Source organism: Eremomyces bilateralis (genome assembly GCF_010015585.1).
Source record: "Eremomyces bilateralis CBS 781.70 unplaced genomic scaffold P152scaffold_4, whole genome shotgun sequence".
Taxonomy (NCBI): domain Eukaryota; kingdom Fungi; phylum Ascomycota; class Dothideomycetes; order Eremomycetales; family Eremomycetaceae; genus Eremomyces; species Eremomyces bilateralis.
This window is the reverse complement of record NW_022985070.1, coordinates 1021414-1043528: the sequence shown is the minus strand read 5'-3', so window position 1 is coordinate 1043528 and position 22115 is coordinate 1021414. Positions and strand designations below refer to the sequence as shown.

Here is a 22115-nt window from a genome sequence, read left to right as displayed (position 1 = left end):
ATCTCATAGTCAACCTCAAGTCGTAGTATTCCTCGTCATTTAGAATTGAAGCTGCTACTGCTATGCTATACCCACACCAACTGGGGAAACTGTACATCAATCACTGCCACCATCCATCACCCGTACTTCTTCAATACCGTTCAAATTCTATGTTATACTATCTGTGACCGCTCATCTTATGGCATCTCATCTTCCCAATTCTTTGCTATATTCTTTTCCAATTGTCCGAACGCTCTCGCGGATCTGACATGGCCTAAGGTGCCGCAGTTGTCGATGAGTTTGATCCAGGACCTAGGTCAATACAAGTTGTCGGGGACGGGTATGGATCAACCACCATAAACGGTGGTAATTCAGTCTCCGTGGTCGAATCAATCGTGGATGTCGTGGTCGTAATCGTTGAGTTCGCCGGTGTTGGGGTGTCAGTCGCAATTGGAGCCGCTGTAGCGCATTCCTTTTTATACTGTTAGATGGAGAACAGACTTTGTGTTATACAAATATGGGCGGGGTCATACAACCAATGATGGACTCTGGCATGTTCTTGAATTCCTCTGCCAGCAGGCGTACGCGTGATTATTGTGACACTGACAGATCTGTGAATTGTTAGTTATCGACTCAATCAAACTGGTCTCCAACCCGATGTGCTTAAACATCCATGGAAGGTCATTGGTTGGGTGAACTTACATATAAAGCATCCAAGAACTGCTGCGGGCATACTGGCGGATCGCATTCGCAAGGCTCGAGAGCACGTGGCCGCAGCGCCGCTCCAAATGCTAGAGCCGCCAATGTTGACAAAATAATGACCGGGAATTTCATTGCGATGAGCACTATGTCCTCTTGGATAGGAAGTGAAGAGCGGCGGATTGTGTTTCAGCTACGTCAAGGGATCTACGGTCTAATATGTGGTCGAACTAGCACTGGGTGGAAATGGATTATGAATGGGCATGCCCAACCACCATGGCTTCAAGTCGCGTTTGGCGGCAGGTATCCAATTTCGTGATATTTGATTGGTTTTTCTGCATGAGTATACTTTTGGAGTCCAGTGGTTCATTTGTGCGCGGTGCAATTAATATCGATTCAATTTGCAATCCAGGCACTGACGGCGCCGAGACCGACCTATCCTGCCACACGTGCCTCCAACCGAATCTTTAAATAACACTCAAATCTTGTTAGGATATTGGTCACCAAATCGGTTCTTATCTCTGGCAGGATGATTATGACCTTTTGGAAACAAAGTTGAGCGTGAAGCGACATGATTTGCTCATTCTAGTGTAATTTGCAGTGGATTATAGGGACTGAATCGGGGTGTCAGCCATACATGTACAAAGCCTTACAATTGATCCTTTGAAACCGGGAGCAGAGATGCCTGAGAACTGTCGACATAAGTGAACTCGCCTCCACGGGGCCAATGCTGCCGGCCTTCAGAAACATGGCTATCAATAAAATCTCTTGGCTTGCCGTTTGATTGCCGATGAGGTCCCAGAGAAACTAGTTAAGTCAAGGTGAATTGTTGAAAGCTATGTACATAAAACTGGATGGCCTCACGATCCGATGTTCATCGAGACGATCGAAAAATGTGATCAAGCACCTTGATATAGGAGTGGGAACGGGGATCCGTCGCCTGAGTCGTCACCACTCGACTGACCGCCATAATTTTTGTTGTCGTTCTCCGGAGGCACGCGGGAGTTGGTACTAGGACCGGTCGCCTTGCAAAGACGGCCATTATTGACCACCATTTGATCGGCATTAATACCAGGTGTCACCCAGAAAACTAAAAGATATTTAGCTATTGGCTTTCAGGTGAGCAAAAACGAACACATACCTTGATTTGGGTCATACTTGGTCTTAACCTCGGAAAGTCGATTATAGTTGGAACCCCAAAAGGTTTGTTTCCAGTTTGGTTCTTTAATGGAAGCCTAACCATTGTCAATCGCTGATTGTGTTTAACGTGTTCATGAAATAGACGTACCTCGTTAGAGTATGCCCCCATTGTCGGGTCCAAGGCCTTCAACCCGGACACATCTGGGAATCCCACACCGGTACCAATCAAGTGCACGTAGGACTTACGCCAGGCTGGAAGAACAGATGTGTCCTGGCCTTGGGTCAAGACTTTACCACCGCCAATCAGATGGCCGCGAATCTGTCCGGCCACCATGTCCGGCATGGACTTTTCCAAAGCTTCGGCGAGCTGAGGGCTGCTCAGTTCCTTCTCACCGAGCAAACGACTGTCGAGCGGAATGATGCCCATGGCATTGGACATAGCTTCGTCACCATGACGTCGAAGGAGGTTCTTGAGGAAACCGGGCGAGAGATCCATATCCAATTCCCTGGCTTCCACTTCGGGGATGTCCGATTTCTTTGACTTGCTTGTCCCACCCTGACCTCCGAACAGACCTGAAAACAGGCTGGAAAGTCCTCCCCCACTGGATCCGGAGCCAAACAAGCTTGAAAGGCCCCCGCTGCCTGAGAAAAGGCCTGATAGTCCAGATCCGGCGCCCGTTCCGGGGGAAGCTGGTGTGGTCGATGAGCCCGTCGATGGCGTCGATGGCGCTGACGGAGGAGATGCACCACCAACAGGCGCACCACCAACCGGTAGCAAGCCAGAGGGATCCGCAAGTCCAGTCGATGAAGAGCCACTGAGACCGGTGCCAACCCACTCAAGTGGAGCGGACGTGGGTGCGGCGGAAGGAATGCTGCCCAAATCATGGTCATGGCCGCCAGCGGTTTCCGTGCCAGCGGTTTCCGCGCCGTGCTCATGCCCTCCAGCAGCTGGTGTGCTAGGCTCCGTAGTCCCTGCAGTCTCGGTACCATGATCATGACCGCCAGCCGGCTCGGTAGGCTCAGCAGCGTGATCATGACCGCCAGCCGCTTCGGTAGGCTCGGAAGCGTGATCATGACCACCAGTCGCTTCGGTAGGCTCGGAGGCGTGATCATGGCCGCCGGTTTCTTCGGTAGCACCATGATCGTGACCGGCCGCGGATCCGAAGGCACCATCGTAGAATTGCTTGAAATTCGAGAACTCCTTGGTGGAAACGACGAGCGTCTTCGGGTTCATGCCGGGCATATTGGCCATGCGCTGTAATACAGGCTGCCAGGTTTCGTTCAACGAGGCTGGAGTCACTCCGTCGTCGCCGTTGATGAAGGTACCCTTAACCGCATTGTTGAACATGAAATAGTATCCGGAGTTACCTTTTTCGTTCAGCTGCTTGAACTCTTGGTGCATGTATGCGAGAGTCGGATAAATAGATTTGTGGTCGTTGTAGTCAGTCGTGTTCAGGAAGAACGCAATCAAGGAAACCTTAGGAGATGGGAATGCCCTAGATAGAATATAAGCTCCAAAGCCCCAGATTTTGCAGAGGCCACTCACTTGATAGTCGCCTCAACGACGACACCAAAAGTGCCGCCGCCACCACCGCGAAGCGCCCAGAAGAGGTCAGAGTTCGTGACTGCATTCGCAACGCGAAGCTGGCCGTCAGCAGTGACAACTTTGTACTCGAGCACTGAAATCAAGTCAGTAAGACTCATGAGACCCAGGGACATGGATACTCGCCTTGGTCGGCCCCAAGACCATATTTGTGTGAAAAGGGGGCATGGCCAGCAGCCTGACTGTACCCGCCTGCAACGGCAACGGAGCCTAGAAAACGTTATTTGCGCGGTCGAATCGTATGGTCTGGCAAAATTACCGTGTGCGGCGCCCATCGTGAAAAGACCAGACCCTTCGAGAGCATCATTTAGCTCTTGGGTTGTGACACCGGCTCCAATGGTTACAGCAGCTTGCGTTCCCGCAGCGGGTTTAATGACATTCGCCGTTGCCCCTGCAGCGCTTTGTGCCCCTTGAGCCGACGGAGTAAATGAAGGAAGAGCACGAATTCCCTTCAACATTCCTACAGAGAGTGCAAGACCGGATGGCGCGTCGGCACTTCCGCAGTTTAGCTTGAAGTTGAGGACATTTGATAAAGCCATATCCAACTCACCGACCTAAAAAGTCATGACCACTGTTCAAGATCGACAAACGAACGTTGTGCTGAGAGGCAAACTTGACAGCTGCGATGACATCTGCGGAAGACTCTGCGTCGATACGGTAATCCGGTCGGGTGATATTCTCTTGGGGTCCTCGGGCAACGACCTCTGGCAGCGCCTGTTTCCAGACAGTATCAGCAGGCCAGTTGGCATCTCCAGGTAGCAATTTGCACCCGGCCGGCGCGGCCGGCGCCAACTGGGCAGCGGCCAGTGACCCTGAGAGGAGAAGTAAAGTAACCTTCATGATGGCTAACCTGAAGGTGTACTTTGAAAAAAAACGAATGACGATGCAAAACAGACTATCGAGAAGGATTTCAGGAGGGAACAGGCGCATAAAAACACTTGTAGATCGGCATGGACTCCACTCCTGAAGAATACTTTAGGTTGAACGTTGGCCATCCACCCTAGGTCTACCCCAGATTGATTGTATCTGTGGCACAGTGTTCACGATGGAGTCATCTGGGCAGCATAATCAAGAAGTCTCTAAACGATTATGCCGCGCTCGGATGTATCGGCAGTAATCCGATACGAGTCTGGGCAAGAATGTGCTCACGTCTTGGTTTAATTCCAACCGAGAATACATTATTATACTGGAGGTGCCCTGGTGACCCCTGAGCAACGGTTGTCCCAGACAGAGACCACCGGTATTGAGTGCGAGCAAGTAACTGACACAGGATAGAAGGAGATTAATTGTAATTAAATATATGACGGCAGATCGTGACAAGAAGAAACCCGCTGCGTAAACCAATCGGAATGCCATATGCTTGGTACGGTGATATATGACGTTTAAACTTGAAGCAGGACGCGGCGCATTGACCTCGTGGATATTGCACTAACCTCGCCCACGCTCTAACGCTCTTCTATCCGGATTTTGTATTCCAGAATCCAGACTGAGCCATAAGCAGGCACCGCGACATATTAGTCTATATCCTTGTAGGATAGTGAGGCACCTATGCCGGCCGACGACCAAGCTCGTAAGGGGAATCATCCAAGGACTTGGCAGTTGGGAGCATCCATCCACTCGGCATCCAAGGATGGAATTCTCCTTTGGCTATATCACTTACGCTAAAAAGCCGAAATTGTGCTCACAACAAGCAAGTTTGCAAAGGGTGTTGACAAATCTGAACAGGGGATTTATCCCCATCTGGTTTTGGCCTGCTGTCTCATATGGGAAGAATCGAACCGTTCGCGCGATGTATGCCCACGAAAGCCACATCGGATTACTATAGATTGTTCCCGATGAGACGTCCTAGCATGTGCTATCGAAGTGACGAAACGACTTAACGCGTCCATGCTCAATAATAATGCACAAAATCTTGTTGTAGGCATCGGGACTTTACGCTAAAGGTATGGCGTCTCACTCTGAAGGCAGTCTGATTCGAATAGATGAGATGAGCGACACGTGAAATTTGCTGGTCATGTCCTCAACTGAGATAGATTCTCGACAGAAGGCATTTTAGACGTTCATACAGTCAAGAGTTCCGGTTTCACATTTCGTGACTTTGTCACTTCGTCTGACTTCGATTGGTGCTCAACGCACGGTCCTTATAGTAGGTCAGCTGATAGCTCAACCGCCCACCCCCCATTCCGCCCACCCAAAATCGGTATCACATCAGTCGCTTTATTGCTTCATCTAATTGAATCCATACGTTTTTTGGTGGTCTAAAGTTGAAAATTATAAAGACACGACTGGAAATAAGCTTCAGTGCTTTTGGCCTCCCCCCCTGCGATGTATTGGTGATCTTCTGCCCGTTTTTCCTCCTCGGCAGCCTCCTTCTCGGCCTGTTCTTTTTCAGCAAAAATTCGGTCGGCATTCGCATATTTCTCGTTTTGATCGACAGTGATCTTCTTCTGTTTCTTCCGCAGCAGGTCGCCCATATCTTCAATTGTTCTGCTAAGGCGTTGAACTTCCGCCTTGTGCGAGGCGATTACGGTGTTCTTTTTGCCAAGCGACTTTGCAACCTTGCGCTGGTACCCTCTCCGACCCCTTGCCGTCAAATCATCCATTTTTGTATCCCATACTTGACTAGGACCATCCGGAGTATGTGATCTACATGTATCAGGCGGCTCCGGTGTAGTTTCAGGGAAAACTATATGGTTCTCGTTCAATTGGGTAGAGGCCAAGATCTTGTGCTTGTTGAACGGAAACAGACCAGTGCCACGGAACCCCGCCCGTATATTTTCGGCTGACAAGCCTTCAGGGCGCGCCTTACTATAGATCTCAATGAATCTATGCTTTTTTACAGGCGTATTATCATCAAGCGAACTTGGGAGACGTAGTTCGCGGCGGTATTTCGACTTCAAAGGCGAAAAGCACGCGATATCGAGGGGTTGCAAGATATGCGAGCAATGAGAGGGGAGATATAGGAGGAAAACCTTATGGTCTTTACACAGCTTCATGATCTCAATCGTTGCATGTGACCCATGGCCATCGCAGACTAAGAGGCGCCATTCGTTCTTGTCTTCAGGGGCTGTTTCCGGCAGGAATTTCCTACGGAGCCAGTTAAGCCCGATTTCGTTGGACGTCCAGGCGTTTTCAGATACTGTGAAGTGCCAATTCCGCCACCCATCAATATGGGCCGGAAACCATGTAGTCTGCAGGCTGTAACCTTTGAAGATTACAAGTGGTGAGATCGATCTACCGTCTGCAGAAATCGCTTCGATCAGGGAGACCCATTCCCGGCCGCCGGGGGTCTTAACGTACGTATGGCCCTTCAAATTCTTCTTGCGCGCTGCGACCACTTTCCCATTGGTGCCCATACCGAACATTATCCCATGTTCGTCGAAATTCCAGCGGTTGCAGGGCTTGATCTTGTAGGTCGTGCAGATATGCCTGTACAGGTCGAGAAAACTAGAAATAGCTTCTTTTGTTGCTCCATTTGCCCGTGAGGCCTCTAGAGCCTTCCCCACCATACTAGTCACCTGGGGGTTCCGGCGCAAAAAGCCCTGGACCCAATGCTTCCCGCAAGGTTTGTTGTCGCCATTTTCTCGCGCAATACATTCCGCCATTTGGGTAACGCGGAGATAGGAAGGGGCTCGATTAACGGAATCTTCGGCGACGATCCATTCGACCAGATCCCGTTCTTGATTAGGTGAGAGTTTCTGCCGAATCTGCAATGTTTCTTTGTGTGAAGGTGTGCCGTCAAGTCGGCCTCGAATCGTGCTCCTTGGAATCTGATATGCGGTCGAAGCGGCACGGACAGAAGGATATTTTCCGGTTTTAATATCACCTAGCGCATTTCCCAGCGCTTCCTCTGTATACTTTGGCATTTGTATGAGAAATTGGTAATGAAATAGAGTTGATATTGTAGTAAAGAAAATATTACCCGGCGTATTTTGAAGTGGGCGGGATCGGGGGTGGGGGGTTAGGGGGTCAGCTGACCTAAGGGGGTTTCCTGATTAGTGCTAGTGTATCCGCGCCCCTGGTTCGTCAGCTGAAGCTTACCTCATCCACGATTGTAGACGCTAGATCCTTAATCTAACTAGCGCCAACCTTCTAACTTAAACGATAATGCGGTCTAGTTAACTAGTTAAACGATAACTTAATACATACTCCGTGCTATGAAGTTTGTAGATACCAAATTTCCACCACCAGCACTACTATTCATCTCCAAATCGACATCGCCACGTAGGATCATGCCTCATGCCCCCGATTAAGCGCCAAAATTCTACATGTATGTCCTTGAACGCCTTCCGGTGGTTGATTTGGCGTGGCTTCCAGCCCCTAACCCATTTGTCCAATTCGGCCTGTTTCTCGCGCTCCGTACGCACCTTTATCATAGATCTGGCTTGCTGTGATGTAATGTATCCCATTTCGGACCGGAGGACACGTTTGTTGCCTCGCTGGCGTGCCGCACGTGCTTGGGATTCCGCCATGTTGGCCTGTATCGTGTGTGACAATTGCTCGGCTTGGAGGGCGAATTGGAGGCCACCGTTGAGGCTGTTATCGAAGTTTTGTACAATAAGCGATGGTAGATTTAGTTTCCCAATGTTGGCCAAGCACCATTGTACATGGTTGCGTAGCGTGGCATAGTCTTTCGTTGGGGAAAGAAGCCGCTGAATATCGGTGTCTGGAGGTGGCGTTTGATCTCGAATTCTAGCACTATGATCGTATGCTGTAAACGCGGCATCGATTGTCATCTTATCCTCACGGAGTTGGCGTAAAATCCGCTCAGGATTGTGGGGAATAAGGCCCGTTTCTTTCCATCCCTTGATCACTGTTCGCGTCTTGAAAGTGTTCGCGCGGATCGATTTGAGTGCGGCCAGAAATTCCACACGATTAAATTGCGCGCAGCCAGTACGAGTGGCTGCGTCGACGGCCTCTGCATGTCAGTGTTTGTAAGGCTGAAATGGGCCGACGTCAAGCGGCTGGAGGATGTGGCTTGTATGAGGAGGAAGACGAAACGGTATAACGTGGTGGGCTTCGAGTATCTCGAGGAACTCCTTCGTGCAGTGGCTATCGAAACCACCGAAGAATAAGAGTCGGTATTTACCGCGTTGATGCTTAGACGAATGCTTAATAAAATGCCTTGCGAAGATTAGGCTAATTTCGTCGATATTAAAGCCTGTTTCAGAAAGGCATACCGCGTAGTCATCGGGTAAGTTTTGGAAGTATTTCTCGAGAAACGCAGATCCGGGTAGAATCATGAGCGGCGGTATAACTTTACCGTCACCACTTACGGCTTCAACAGCGGTAAGCGAATCTCGACATTCTGGAGACGGAATATACTGCTTCTTGCTCGGGTAGAACGTAATAATCCATTGGTCTTTGCCTATACCGACGCGGAAGCCAGTCTCGTCGAAATTCCACATGTCCTCGGTCGCGATTCCATATCGGATCTTGATATGGTATAGCTGCTCAAACCATCTCTCGAGAGCCTGGATATCATGAGCAGCTTTACGATTAAGATCAAGCACACGTGCTTTCCGTGCGTAGACCTCTGGCTCCCGTTTGAACCACGCATATGCCCAGCGAGTGTCCACCGTTGGTGGGGGGCCAAGCCGCTCGCTGGCCGTGTGATCGATCTTTAGGATGGTATTTGTGCACGAAACTACTTGTATAATCCGTGGTGCAATTCCAAGGTCATCGAGGCGTCGGAGATAGTCCTTTAGAGCGGTATTTTGGGTGGTAGAGAGCTTCCGGGTGCAACTAGGCCGCTCGAATAGACTCTTGCGGCCCTTTGAGCGAGCGAGTAGTCGTTGGTAGGGCACGTCGAATTCACGCTCCAACTCCTTGAATTGGGAATTTGGCCATGAGGGATTGATTGGAGGGCTCTCTGGATTCTAGATTCAATAGCTGTATTATCTTTCGGCATAATGGCGGAGGATAAACGGGCTTAACTCCGCTTAAGGAGACTGGAAGCTATTAAGTTATCGTTTGGACCGCATTATCGTTTAGAAGGTTGGCGCTAGATAAAGGATCTAGCGTCCACAATCGTGGATGAGGTAAGCTTCAGCTGACGAACCAGGGGCGCGGATATGGCCTCAGATCAGTGTCTTTGGTCCTGCATGGGTGAGAATGCCAGCAGTGGGATCAGGAGCGGGATTTCAAATCGATGTCACGTGCAAAATCATTGCTAAACTCACGCTGATTGGGGCGTTGTAAATTCCACCGTGATTGGCCATAGTCGATGGGGCCAAAGTCGTGTTTTGTCCTTTCAGGTAGAGTGTTAAAGGATGGAATGCAACCCGCTTTTACTACGGAATACGTTAACGGTGCATTTCTGTGTCTATCCATGGTCCTTCTATTACTCAGCTCTAGGCATTTTCGGACCTAGTCGCAACAGTGACCGGAATGGGTGGTCGCACTTGCCCGTGCGCAGATTATCGTCCAGTCAACGCGAAGAATGGTTTTTATCCTGATTGACTAATGTCTACTATTGAGCCTTACTACTGCTGAATAATCCATGGGCCCGAGACACCGAGTCTGAGACCGACACGGACGAAACACGGTCGATCTTCCTTCTATGTGCGTAGGGCGTAGGGGCCACACATGGATATTCCAATCCTTTGCTTTCTAATGTCCCATGAACAAGAAGACGAAGTCTTGGGAGGACGGGCTGCCTGGCGACAACTATTCATGGTGGACTAGACATATCTCTCTCCAACCTTCTAGCGCAACCACAGGCATAGTATTACTTAGCTGCCCTCGACCGCAGCCATTGCACTCTGCCACTTCATCTTCTGTCCGTTGAAGTCATTCGCGCCTTTCACAATGATGGAAAGGGGGAAAACGTCGAGCAAATCGCCTTTAGATATGCCCAAGTCACCCGCTGACAGTAACCGTATACGAAAATTACGGAAGGGAACCCACTCATGCTTCGAATGTAAGCTATATTTTCAGTTTATCTGCTGGCGTGGTTACGCAGTCGTGTTTTAATGATTATCCGGACGAATCTGGACTGAGTGACTAAATCGGGACGTGTCCCCCTCCGCCATGCCACTTAACTCAGCTCCTCTACGAAAGAGACTGGGTTGATCTGCTTGCGGAGGGGTATTTCGTATTCCTGGGTCAAGCAGGTGTATGATGGTGTATCTAGATTGGAAACCTCTGAAGGTGCTAAATACCGGTACCTGTTTGTTCCTGTCAGTCTCATGTTTGAAGCAAAGGTTATCCATCGTTGCTATTCAACATTAGCTTGGAGTTTACTCCAACGTGGGGCTCGTGTCGGTTCGAGCAGCAATATGTTACGAAAGCGAATAAGTCGAGATGATTCACTGACCCTTGGTTGCAGGCAGAAGACGAAAGATCAAATGCATATATGCAGAGAATCAGACAGTTTGCACGGAATGCTTTGCCCGAGGTTCCAAGTGTATCGATCAAGAACATGCGGATACGGACTCCATAGTCGACAATCGCAAGAATCTTCGTGAGCGTGTGGCAAGACTAGAGTCCTTACTTGACACGCTCCTCACCGAAAGATCCGAGAAGGGTGCCATCGAGGCTTTGCGGACTCTGGGAGAGAGTCCCGGGCCACAGACTCCTCTTTCAGCCGATATTACGGCCGACCTTGATTCAGACACGACTGATCATGCACCTGGATCGCTTCTCGCGCTCTTTGACAACGCTGTCCTGTCACGAGCAGCAGTGCGACCGAAGGAGCTGGGTACAATCGAGAGGGGCCCATCTCCAGGTGGGATGCCCAATTCCGGGAATACAACCTACCCAACCCAGTCAATCAATGTTGATACCGGCTCCGCTGAGGAAGGGAATAAAAGTGGAGTCCCAAAGTTGACGTGTGAAAAGGACAGAAGAGTTCGAGATGCGCTCCTGAGGCTTCTACCGCCTGTCGACCAGGTTTTGAAGAATCTGAAACAGAACTATGCCGAATTGTGGGCCACCTTCAAGATGAGGTGTCCTGGTAATAGCGGCAACGAGGATATCGGGGCCTTTGCAACCCGTGTGCTGCGAGAGGGGAACCCCGCTCAATCTGGGATCCTGGTCCTCTGCGTTGCCTCCTCTGCTCAGGGAATCAACCAGGAAGAACTGATGAGTGCTGTCGATCGCCTGGTTGTCAGCGATGACGAGTATGCCGGGACTATTGATGGACTGGAATGCTTGATAGTACTCGGCAAAAGCTATTCGGACATCGGCCAACCACGTCGAGCATGGTTAACGTTCCGTCGCGGATTGAACTTATGTCAATTGAACGGCATGCACCGCAACCATCACCTTTCCAACGCGCGATCGAGTATTTGGTGGGGCCTATATAACGGGGACCGGGTTATGAGCCTCATGCTAGGCCTTCCCTATGCCATTAACGATACGCATTGCAACATGGAGGTCAATGGTCAACCCATTTTAGGTGACGTCCGTCCCGAGACATTCCCTCACCGAGTGTCCATCATAATTGGAAAAATCATTGACCGGAATCAATGTCTCGCGGAAGCCACGTTTTCCTCCACATTACAGCTTGACCAAGAGTTGGAAACCCTTGAGTTGAAAATGCCGGCGCATTGGTGGAGGGTCGAGCCGCAACCACCTAAGGGGAATCCCGAAGGAGTTTCGACGTGGCAGGAGCTGATTTTAGGCCTGATGTTTTTCCAACAGGCCCGAGTTTATCTCCACATGCCGTGGATGCTGAAGTCGGCGGATAACCCGCGTTATGAACACAGCCGCAGGACCTGCCTGAACGGAGCGAGGGAAATGCTCCGGCTTTATAACATCTTGTGTGGCAGAGGCAACCCTTCTTATGAGTGCAAGGCGGTGGATTTTCTTGGGTTTACTGCTTCGGCTCTCCTTTGCTTAGGGGTTCTGGGTTATGGTAGGATCGATTTGGCTCACGATCCGCAGCAAGACGACCGTGACTGGGACATGATCTATGTAGCCTTGGACATATTCAAGAGAGCATCCACCGCGGTTGGGGGCAAAGTTGCTGCACAGAGCCATGCGGCATTGAAAACCTTGAGTGGTGCTCGTTATCACACTCAGATTGGTCCGGAATCGGACCCATCGAAAATTATCCACGTTGTCATTCCATGTTCGTGTGTCCTTAATATTGCTTGAGCATTGCTGACAACATCCTAGACTTTGGTACAATCTCAGTACGCCCTGGTGAAAAGTACCACCACATATCTCGAACCCCTTCACTGGCGCAGTCGACACCTGTATTTTCCACTGGTCAATGCACGCCATCCACATCCACCTGCTCCTTAGATCTCTCGCACGATGTCTCGCAGACCGGAAACAGCCAAAAACACAGCCCCAACAGCTTCAACGCTGATCCCCTCATTGCCTACGACGGGTTCTACTCATCCATGTACGACACCCAACAACCGCCCGACGAGGGGCTTGCGACCGGCATCCCAGAGTGTAATCTCGGGTCGTGGCCGACCGCTGTCAATATGGATATCGATCAAGATTGGTCATGGTTTTTTCCGGAGCAGCAGCAAACTCACCAACCGCCATTACCGTCGCATCCGCTGCGACCAATTCAGTACGCATAGTCCTATAGGAGCCGAGGGAAAACTTCATCTGTAGCATCATTGGGCTAGATTGGAAATGGGGGGTGGAATTTGGCCGGGCGTTGTTGGTTCTGACCGACCGGGCTGATGGGAAGGTTGTCTTGATACCTTATTGTCTCAGTGCCTTTTATGAAAATGAGTCCCTAGCTCACTCTAGAAGGCTAGTAGTACGAAATATAGATTGATGAATTGATGGTCTAAGAAGCCCTGTTCTCGTGAAGTATAAACCCATGGGGAGACCCTGCCATAGCGACGGAGTCCTACCCATCGTGCTGCTGTGTAGCCTGTAAGCACTGGGCATTTGATGCAAGACCACCCCCTTAGCCCCTTTAACCTGGCTGATATATGTGGCTGATATATGTGGCTGACGAGAGCGAGTCTCACATGTCAGGTGACCCAGCTCCAGCTTTCCATTCTGATTCCCAAATTCAATCGTTTTCCGCTCGGAGCTGATTCCGTCATCGCAAAGCCGCAACTGTACAGAAATCCCTTCATCTCCACCAGTATTCTGTCCTCCAGGCTACAGATTCTCGATCATCGAGTGCCTCGCAGGCTTCCCTATTCCAACTTATACCACAATCACCCGAAAATCCCTTACCTACCACCCCACAGTTCGAACTCTTCCCATCAAACAACCTTCTATACCTCCATCGCGTGGATGCGCGCATTCGGATCCTGTTTAACACCCCACTCGCACTTGAACCTCAAGCTGCAGCCGACCGAACACCATGAGTGGTTTCCATCCTTTCAAGGGGAAAGTGAGCAAGCATTTCGGAGACAGTGTACGGCTTCTTGCATCACCCCATCCCCGCCTGCCTAGTCGGAGCCTGCTTTTCAGGACTATACTGCAGCCTTGCGCTTGAGGCTACAATTCCTTTGACCTGCTTTTGCTGATCTTAGTACTTCTATAGCTGTCTCCGGATCAAGCATATCTAAGTTGTACGTGAACGATCGGATCATCCCCATCCGAAAGCGAGGCATAGAGATTACTTGGCTAACTAATTGTGTCTGCCCAGACTATGACGTGCGACGTGAGGATTCTCCGATATCGAGGCGATGGACCGAAGCTGACATCTGGTCCCAGTAACAAGAGAAGATATGGATTGCATCAAAAACGACTGGCTGACAGACAATGTACGTACAACCGGCTGAATCACAAATGGAATATAAGCTTACGAATACGAATAGGCCATTGCCTTTTGGGAAGAGTACTGTAACCCCCCCGTCCATGGTGGTCAAATTCAATCGTCGACAGAGCTAACCGTTACCTTCGAGCGAATTAGATGGCTGGAGCATGAGGAATTAAAGACGTACTCAAAAGCGCAAATCGTCCTCCTTCGACCTAGCATGTCGTTCATGTTAATGACTACGAAGCATCCCTCTACTATAAAAGACGCCTTGCCGCAATTCGACAAAACGACTCATATCTTTCTCCCGATAAACGACAGCACGAACCCCGCCATTTCAGAAGGCGGTTCTCACTGGTCTCTCCTACTCGTTTCCCTTCTCGACGGCGTCGCCTTTCACTACGACAGCCTGGATCATTCCAACAGGCGCGAGGCCCAAACGGTGACCTCGAAGCTCCAGTCGCTTCTAGGCATGCAGTTAAGGTTCAAAGAGATGGACTCCTGCCCACAACAGGCGAATGGAAGCGACTGTGGGGTGTATGTCTGCCTGATCATGCGTCACCTACTGCTGAAACGCTTGCTCCAAGCAGACAGTCGTGCAAGGGTGCCAATGACGCTGTCCAGTCGAGAGATCAATCCCAGTTATGGCCGGAAAGAGATGTTGAAGATCATCGAAAGTTTGAGGAGGGAGGGGGAGAAGAGACGGTCGTGAGTTTTTCTATTCGTAATTTCATGCCTTGCCTTTCATTTGCATTCGAAAGCTAACCATCGTCCCTTCTCAGTCGAAGTGCGAGCCCCTTTCGTACCGGCACTAGCAAATCGAGAAGCCCACCGCGAATAGGCGATGAGCAACTAATGAAACCACCTAGTCGGTAAAAATGGCCGAATCCGTACGTTTGCATCTCTCCGGCATTCTAAGAGGGCCGAAGCCGAAGCGTTACACGAGGGCATTGAGCATGTGAATTTCCGTGATAGGCCATACTATGTCTCTTACAAGCCCCCATCTATCCCATCCGATTCTTCAATCGTCTTTCTGGCTTCTTGGCAGACTTGAGCCACGGAAAGCTATGTTAGGGAGGACCTCATGTGCGCTCTGCATTTTCATGGAATCTGCATCATGCAAATCCATCTCCTGTTTGCTGCTGGCATATTGCACCGCTTGAGATCCTCCGAATTGCTTAAATGGACCGCATGCAGTTGCAAGCTGCGAGAGAAAAGAAGCCCGGTGAACCACTCGATCCGGATATCGGATGAAGGGGCTCGAAGCGGCGGCGCCAGAATGGGAAAACAGAACACAAGGATGCGGGTGTTGCATAGAAGTCTGGCAGGAATCAACGGTCTAGCCACCACCAGATACCATCGCGAGCCCGAGGATACTACTATCGGCGCAGCAGTCTGCCATCAATGGAGATCTCGTTCGGGTGATGTGCGCGATTGGGGAAATCGAGGTACGATGGGTTGTGATACAGATCGTCTCAGCGTCGATGAACATCAGACTAAATGGTACGGAGTCGTGCGAGGAGAGGGTCTGGGATTCCCGACAATGGATGGAAGTGGAGGGAGTAAATAGTTCAAGATATTAGGGCTGCGAAGAGCAGTGCGATGATGGCATTCAGTCATATGTGTTTAGACGTTGGAGCGAAGATTGACTAGCGCCATCGTGAAGATTTCAATGTTCGATTACAGTACCGGTACTTGAGAAGTTAATCGATGCTGATTCAAGTCGAATCTAGACATATGCTTGCTTTTTTCAAGCACCTACAGGAGTGAATTCACACAGCCGCAGCCGATACTCCGTAGAGCAGTTCATATGCTCCGTATAGCGTAAGATAAGGTACGTACCCTGGACTTACTCAGGGGTAGGGACCTGCTTACTTTCACCTGATCGCCATTTACCTACCCACTTGTACTTACCAGTATTGCAACAACCCAAACCGCAATGATCTCCTTCGTGATCGACCTTTGATGCGACTCTAAAGTTATCACGTCATGATACCAAGAGCCAAGGCGTAATTATGAGCGCGTATTGGGAATCAGGGAACTGTTCGCGATGTGGCCTCTGCATGGTCTAGATCACCGATGCTGTTTCAAACTTTCTCGGCATGCCAATAATGAATTGCGATCGAAGCGGACTCATTATTAGGGCTCCTAATTAGCTCAGATCTGCGGTGGGTCTCAGCAATTCGAATCCTCAATCAGGATGGTTAAAAGTCCAAAGAACGCGTTGGGCGAGAAACACTCGAAAACAATCACATTAATTGTGTGACGGTCGAGGTCTGTAACCGCCCCTTTCCTCCCTATTCTTCTTCAATGCCATCGCGGCTTTGCTCAATAACAATACGCCGAGGGGGAAACCGAAGTCACGTTTGAAGAGCATGGAGAAAATTGGTCGAATCAACCGCACTAACATTTGGCATGCCGCATTTTCAAGACCATGCTCCGGAATCCTCATCTCGTAAGTCCACACAAATGTGCTCGACACATCTCCTTGCTGAGGCCCTCGGTTGCCAGTATGAGGGTATGCCATTTGAACGACTTCACATCCAGAATATGAACGTGGCAAGAGTTCGCAGGCACAGCTTTGCTTTTTATAAAAGCTAGCGTACGCCTATTCCATAGACTGAACGTCTATTGACGTACTGCTCGATGGCCCGCCCAATGCTCATCGAGGAGTAATAACATCTCAAGTCGATGATGCGGTGGTCTTTGTTGTGTCTGATTTTAACTTCTTTCATGCAGCTTCATCCGCCTTGCGTTGATCGCGTTATGCATATGGTATTACGGGAAGACCCACTGGTATCGGGATCCGGGAAGCATCTTCTTTGACTCACGGCGAGCTTTCGAGCCACGATACAGTGTGGGACAGGAGAGACAAGCCGACGCGTTCCTAATCACGTTAACTAAGAGTCACATTCACGCCACTCCGGCAGTTGATGCTGCCAAAGCCTCGGAACCAAGAATTTGCGCCACTTTCTTGACGAGAAACAGTCCGGGCAGGGAGCAGTATCTTGAAGTAAGCAAGAGTCAAATGATATGCGAGAGAGGACGCTTGTCGCTGATATTCCAACAGAGAACCATTTCATCGGCCCTGGCAACTAGTAGCATTGGCGAACGTCGAGATGTTGCTATACAAATTCTATTCGCCGGGACCAACGATACAGAACCCCCAGATATCCGAAACCGGCTCTTCGACTTAGTTGATAAGACGCATAAGACATCAGACATTGTCGACTCAGACATCATTCAGCAGATGATCTTGCTCCAAGCGAACGGGACTTATGATGCGAAAGTGCAGAAAGCGGGTCTCGATTACACTACCGCAATCAAGGCTTGCATGAACAATGGCGATGCCCCATACATTGCCGTATTTGAAGATGATGTGATATTTTCCAATGGCTGGGTCGCACGGACAGTCGAACTTCTTAGCGATCTTGAAGCACAGAATGAGCACTGGAGCGATATGCGCCTCTTCACCCCTGAGCGGTCCATGGGTTGGTCACCGACGACGGTCAAACTTGCAACTTTCTTATCCATCGCTCCAGCGATCCTCGCTGCCGTCCTTATCCCCCGAATTCGCATTCTTCGGAAGGCCATCGACCCACGCACCGTGCGTTGGGTAGTTCCCATTGTCGTCCCACTTACAGTTTGGTTCATCCTGGAAGCTGGGAAGTATTCGATCTTCCCCCCTTCGCCGGGTCTACATCAGCAGCGATGGGGCTGCTGCACACAAGCGATTGTTTTCAGCCGCAAAACTTTGTCCGAGATGGTCCCCTGTCTAGACCTTACCGTCTTGGATAGGCCGTACGATTTGGCGATGTAAGTATCCTTGATCGTTCAGCCGCTTCTGGATTCACTGAAACGCTAACCCGTTCCACCACAGTCGAGACTGTGCGTTCAGCCTTAACCTACACAGGTGGATTGCGCAGCCGTCGCTCGTACAACATCTAGGTTTCAAGTCGCTCATAAATCCAAACAGATCATCAGCGGATGCAGTTTGGTCTGTCAGTTTTGAAGACATGGATGGACACGCGGTTCTTCAGCAACAAAAGAGACTTGTTCAACAAATATATGGCTCTAGCGGCATTTTGAGCTAAAATGACTGGGTACTCTCTCGATCGCAACGGTATGACTGCACTTGTAACGTTACAGGATCCAGAAGCCAACGATACACCCTTGGCAGTCTCGAGTTTCCAGAACCCATAATGGTTTTTCCAAGGGCATAACATTCGATTCCACGTTCACATTAATAACGTGTTCTGGACTTATACAAGACTCTTCTCCCTGACTATACAGCGGTCCAATCATGTTTTAACGACGACTTTCCGGCATCGGGTAGCATAGGAATTGTTGGAATCATTCGTATGCAATTCACTTTTGCCTTCGAGTTCTATAGCCTCGATCCATTTGGCTGCAACGCCCCCGTCCCTCGGATATGCTTCTCTTCAAGCATCTCCTCGCCAATTTTGAAGGGCTCGCATGGCAAAGTCACTCCTATGAATCTTGCTGGCTCGGTCTTGGAGGCATTGATCCACTTGTGCATAGTACCTCGCTGGATTATATGATCCTACAGGCGTCAGAATCGGTCCAGTTTCAATGAAGGGTGCCTTTGTCTCACTCCTGGTGACAACCTAACCCTCTCTCCTCCGTCCAGCTCCATGTCTATAGTTCCGATAACACAGATGCTGAAGTCGATCGAAACCGTCTGGTGCATCTGACTTTCACCGCCCGGTCCGAGATCTATGACCAGGCAATTGGAACCTTTCAAGTTCGGGACGACGATATTTTGGCCCAAGTGACTGACGTCACCGTGGGGGGAGAGATATGCTTTTACGTCTTGATCGTCTGCGAGTTTCGCGGGGACGGTCTCAACGGAATATGACCGCGCGACCCCACCGACGCCGTCACGGCCACGGTAAATTTGCTCAGGGGAGGGGAGAAAGACCGACTTTCCATCTGGAGTGTGGGAACAGATGTAGCGGCGGCATGGTGGGAGGGAGGTGGGTTTGGTGGTAGTGCCGTCGCCCATATTGGCCAGTTCTCCGGTGAAAATAGATCATGCGAAATTATGAGGGTTTACAGAACATCTGAACTTGGGAATCAAGATGACTTTATATATACCGGGCTTGAAGGTGATGTCAGTCACGGATCCTCGGTCATCGTTACCGGTAGCCCAACATTGCGGGGGCCATATTGTTTTGCGGGGAAGAAACAGGCCTGAACAGGGTTCAATTCAAGCTCGAAATAGGAACGGAGAGCGAACTTGCTCTGTCTTATAAGCCTCCCAGCAATAAATTTATCAGGATCCCTATTGACCTGAGATGGACCTGATATAAATTGTAAGATGTCTTAGTTTTGAGGGTGGACGTTCTGTTGCTCGGTTCTGGGGCCGGAATAGTTCCGCCTCTGGATATACTAAGTATCAGTTCTTAGACTTGATAAGGCGTCATCGCACCTCACCTCCACCATTCACCCGTTGTTGTTTCAATCTTGTGTATCTAGTACTTATCTGCTATTTAAAATACGCACGGAGTTGATAATTGATAAGTGTTCTTCCCCCCGTCAGTTTCCAGCTCTTTAAAGAAGAGACCTCCGTTGGAATCTCTAAAGTAGCATCTAGGGATATTCTCCCGATTCGGACGAGATTTATTAGGACCATCAGTAGTTCACGCGGATCTATTTGGCTTGCGGCAGATACACTGTCAAGGCCGTCATCTTCAACATCCCTGGGGGAAATCCAGCCATTGGACGCCATGGAAGAAAAAGAGACACCTGGCCCGACGATTGGCATAATCTCCTTGGGGGAGATGGGCTTAGGTATCGCTCGACTCCTTCAAACATTCCAATACAATGTTGCCACCACACTAGACGGCCGAAGGTACATTCGCTACAGATCTACGAAACCATTTGTCTGATTGAGAACATAGTCCTTCAACAGTGGAGCGTGCACGATCTGCTGACATTGCGATATACCCCTTGTCTATCATGGTCGACACTGTCGATATTATTTTGTCCATTGTTCCACCCGAGTCGGCCATATCTACTGCAGAATCTGTGCTTAAAGCACTCGAAAGCGACAGGCGGCCGATAAGCAATCAAACAAGCAATCAAAGCAGTTCTGGCAGGAGGCTGATTTACTGTGACCTCAACGCAGTCTCGCCATCAACGAGCATCAGGGTGGCAGAATTATTCACCTTCTGCTCGTATCGGTCGATCCAATGCATAGATGGTGGTATTCTCGGTGGCCCTCCGACTCTCAATAATGCATCTGATGCGCTTTCAATTCAGGCGTGGTCACGTCCTCGCATTCCGCTCTCTGGCCCAACCAAACTTCCAAATTTCCCGAGCCCTGCAGCTCCAGACCTTACCCTCTCAGCTATACTCAACATCAAACATATTTCAGATGAGTTGGGTCGAGCATCTGGCCTCAAGTGCTGCTTTGCCTCCTTGTTGAAAGGGTTCCAAGCACTAGCGCTTCAGTCGTTCAGTACTGCTGAATCTATGGGAATCCTGAATGAGCTCGACGAAGCGTTGGACGATATGGCGCCGGAAATGGCCAGAAGGGTAAAAAGAGGCGTATCAGTTGTTCCGAGGAAGGCGTGGCGATGGATATGGGAGATGGAACAGATTGGCGAGTGTTTTGGGGAGACTGGTGGCTGGGATGAAGCCCACGAGAATAGCAAGGTTTTCGCGAATATTGCAGGTGTTTTCGATGTATTGGCGACGCAGACTGAAGTAGGAAAGAAGCGTGAGGAAGGCGAGTGGAAACGAAACGTCCAGGAATTATCTGAGGCAGTTAACAAAGGAGCGGGTTAGAAAAACCTAGAGTGAAAAGGGTCAGATCCGTTACCAACAACCAAGTTTGGCACTGGGTGAATATCGCTTGATAGCGTTACATGCTGAGATACCTGAAGTCAAACCATCAGATTCATATAATATCTTATGTTGTAAGTAGCAGTACCTAGCCAAGTGCGTTCATGTTATACATAGCAGGATCCAGTTGAATCGTTCATAGACGCCAGGCCATCTCCTCGGCGTTGACGGAGTATTTCAACACGGACTAGTAGGGCAGACTCCTAAATGGCGCCTCCTCTCCTCGTCCCTCCACGACCAAAGAAGAAGCTCAAGGAGAGGGCAGCGACACACGTCAAACACGCTAGGAATGAGAAAGCAGTATCGGCCTGAACCATCCTGCACCGATCTCGAAGAACCCCGTAGGCGGCCTCTTCGGACCACTCGCCGGCAAACATGTACCAGCAATACTCTTCACCCTGCTCGACAGCGCAGCCACCGTTCAGGAGCGGATTCTCTGCTAGGATGGCAATATGGATATCGCAATTGGTCGTCTTGAGATGGACGACAAACACTACCCCGGCAGCGAGGAAGAAGAGGCCTGCGAGTGTGTCCACAACCCAGGTGATCAGGCCTTCTAATGCGGTGACGAAGACAGATACGATACCAAGCAGAGAAACAACAAGGCCGAACGCGCCAGCGAATGCGGCAAATTTGGTTGCCGCCGGTGAGGAATTATTCCATTGGTCTTGGATCAGGGCACGGCTAGGCCCAAGACCACTGCTGAGAAAAGGACCTGATGAAAGGTTCCGTGTTAGTGCCAGGACGGGAGTTATAGCAAGAGAGCATACTTGGAACGGCCTATCAACGAGTGAAGCAAGCATGCTGTTGGTTCTGACAAAGTTTGTTCCTTCTGTGTGACTTGATCAAGATAACCGTACTGGAAACGCGGCGACTTCGTTTTCAGGAGTTATGTTCGAAAAGGAAAAGATAGCGAGAAGTTGAAAGAACTGAAAAACAGCACTCAGGGAATCATGGGGCATTGGACATTAAAATATTCTTCTAGTTAGGCGGTATTCGATATAGTCGGGATGTTTCGTTGCATTTCGCTCTGAATAGGGACTCCGGAACTTCTGGACGACACAGGAAACCTCGTTTACAAGTAGGATCGTCATACTAAGAGGAGGAGGATGTATTTCAGGTCGGAAGGCTCGTGGA

At 49.9% G+C, this 22115-nt stretch overlaps 9 protein-coding genes across 9 annotated transcripts; 4 read left to right on the top strand and 5 right to left on the bottom strand.

The window, feature by feature from the left end:
• Positions 1 to 253: 253 nt before the first annotated feature.
• On the bottom strand, positions 254 to 813 carry P152DRAFT_447339 (uncharacterized protein; the record flags this gene model as incomplete). Its single annotated transcript, XM_033677987.1, has 3 exons — positions 254 to 460; positions 513 to 590; positions 682 to 813. 3 exons carry the CDS (start codon positions 811 to 813, stop codon positions 254 to 256), a joined length of 417 nt encoding a protein of 138 aa, XP_033536711.1.
• Positions 814 to 1577: 764 nt separating this feature from the next.
• On the bottom strand, positions 1578 to 4261 carry P152DRAFT_480166 (uncharacterized protein; the record flags this gene model as incomplete). Its single annotated transcript, XM_033681750.1, has 6 exons — positions 1578 to 1768; positions 1820 to 1913; positions 1967 to 3314; positions 3365 to 3497; positions 3681 to 3916; positions 3972 to 4261. 6 exons carry the CDS (start codon positions 4259 to 4261, stop codon positions 1578 to 1580), a joined length of 2292 nt encoding a protein of 763 aa, XP_033536710.1.
• A 3309-nt stretch (positions 4262 to 7570) lies between these two features.
• On the bottom strand, positions 7571 to 7977 carry P152DRAFT_456115 (uncharacterized protein). The gene has a single exon (XM_033678927.1). The coding sequence runs from the start codon at positions 7891 to 7893 to the stop codon at positions 7618 to 7620; it is 276 nt and encodes a 91-aa protein (XP_033536709.1). The 5' UTR covers positions 7894 to 7977; the 3' UTR covers positions 7571 to 7617.
• A 2078-nt stretch (positions 7978 to 10055) lies between these two features.
• Positions 10056 to 13202, top strand: P152DRAFT_244678 (uncharacterized protein). The gene is made up of 3 exons (XM_033674653.1): positions 10056 to 10343; positions 10752 to 12497; positions 12545 to 13202. Exons 1-3 carry the CDS (start codon positions 10232 to 10234, stop codon positions 12961 to 12963), a joined length of 2277 nt encoding a protein of 758 aa, XP_033536708.1. The 5' UTR covers positions 10056 to 10231; the 3' UTR covers positions 12964 to 13202.
• Positions 13203 to 13997: 795 nt separating this feature from the next.
• Positions 13998 to 15017, top strand: P152DRAFT_456110 (Ulp1 protease family protein). The gene is made up of 3 exons (XM_033678926.1): positions 13998 to 14115; positions 14170 to 14189; positions 14265 to 15017. Exons 1-3 carry the CDS (start codon positions 14080 to 14082, stop codon positions 14818 to 14820), a joined length of 612 nt encoding a protein of 203 aa, XP_033536707.1. The 5' UTR covers positions 13998 to 14079; the 3' UTR covers positions 14821 to 15017.
• A 1846-nt stretch (positions 15018 to 16863) lies between these two features.
• On the top strand, positions 16864 to 18364 carry P152DRAFT_244515 (uncharacterized protein). The gene is made up of 4 exons (XM_033674651.1): positions 16864 to 17121; positions 17179 to 17924; positions 17989 to 18231; positions 18289 to 18364. The coding sequence occupies exons 2-3, from the start codon at positions 17359 to 17361 to the stop codon at positions 18200 to 18202; spliced, it is 780 nt and encodes a 259-aa protein (XP_033536706.1). The 5' UTR covers positions 16864 to 17121; positions 17179 to 17358; the 3' UTR covers positions 18203 to 18231; positions 18289 to 18364.
• P152DRAFT_456108 (uncharacterized protein) lies at positions 18170 to 19308 on the bottom strand. Its single transcript, XM_033678925.1, has 2 exons — positions 18737 to 19308; positions 18170 to 18653 (listed from the first exon to the last, which is right to left on the bottom strand). The coding sequence occupies exons 1-2, from the start codon at positions 19132 to 19134 to the stop codon at positions 18551 to 18553; spliced, it is 501 nt and encodes a 166-aa protein (XP_033536705.1). The 5' UTR covers positions 19135 to 19308; the 3' UTR covers positions 18170 to 18550.
• A 550-nt stretch (positions 19309 to 19858) lies between these two features.
• Positions 19859 to 20921, top strand: P152DRAFT_392231 (6-phosphogluconate dehydrogenase C-terminal domain-like protein; the record flags this gene model as incomplete). Its single annotated transcript, XM_033676135.1, has 2 exons — positions 19859 to 19983; positions 20033 to 20921. 2 exons carry the CDS (start codon positions 19859 to 19861, stop codon positions 20919 to 20921), a joined length of 1014 nt encoding a protein of 337 aa, XP_033536704.1.
• Positions 20922 to 21051: 130 nt separating this feature from the next.
• On the bottom strand, positions 21052 to 22025 carry P152DRAFT_244528 (uncharacterized protein). Its single transcript, XM_033674652.1, has one exon. The coding sequence runs from the start codon at positions 21779 to 21781 to the stop codon at positions 21182 to 21184; it is 600 nt and encodes a 199-aa protein (XP_033536703.1). The 5' UTR covers positions 21782 to 22025; the 3' UTR covers positions 21052 to 21181.
• Positions 22026 to 22115: the final 90 nt, after the last annotated feature.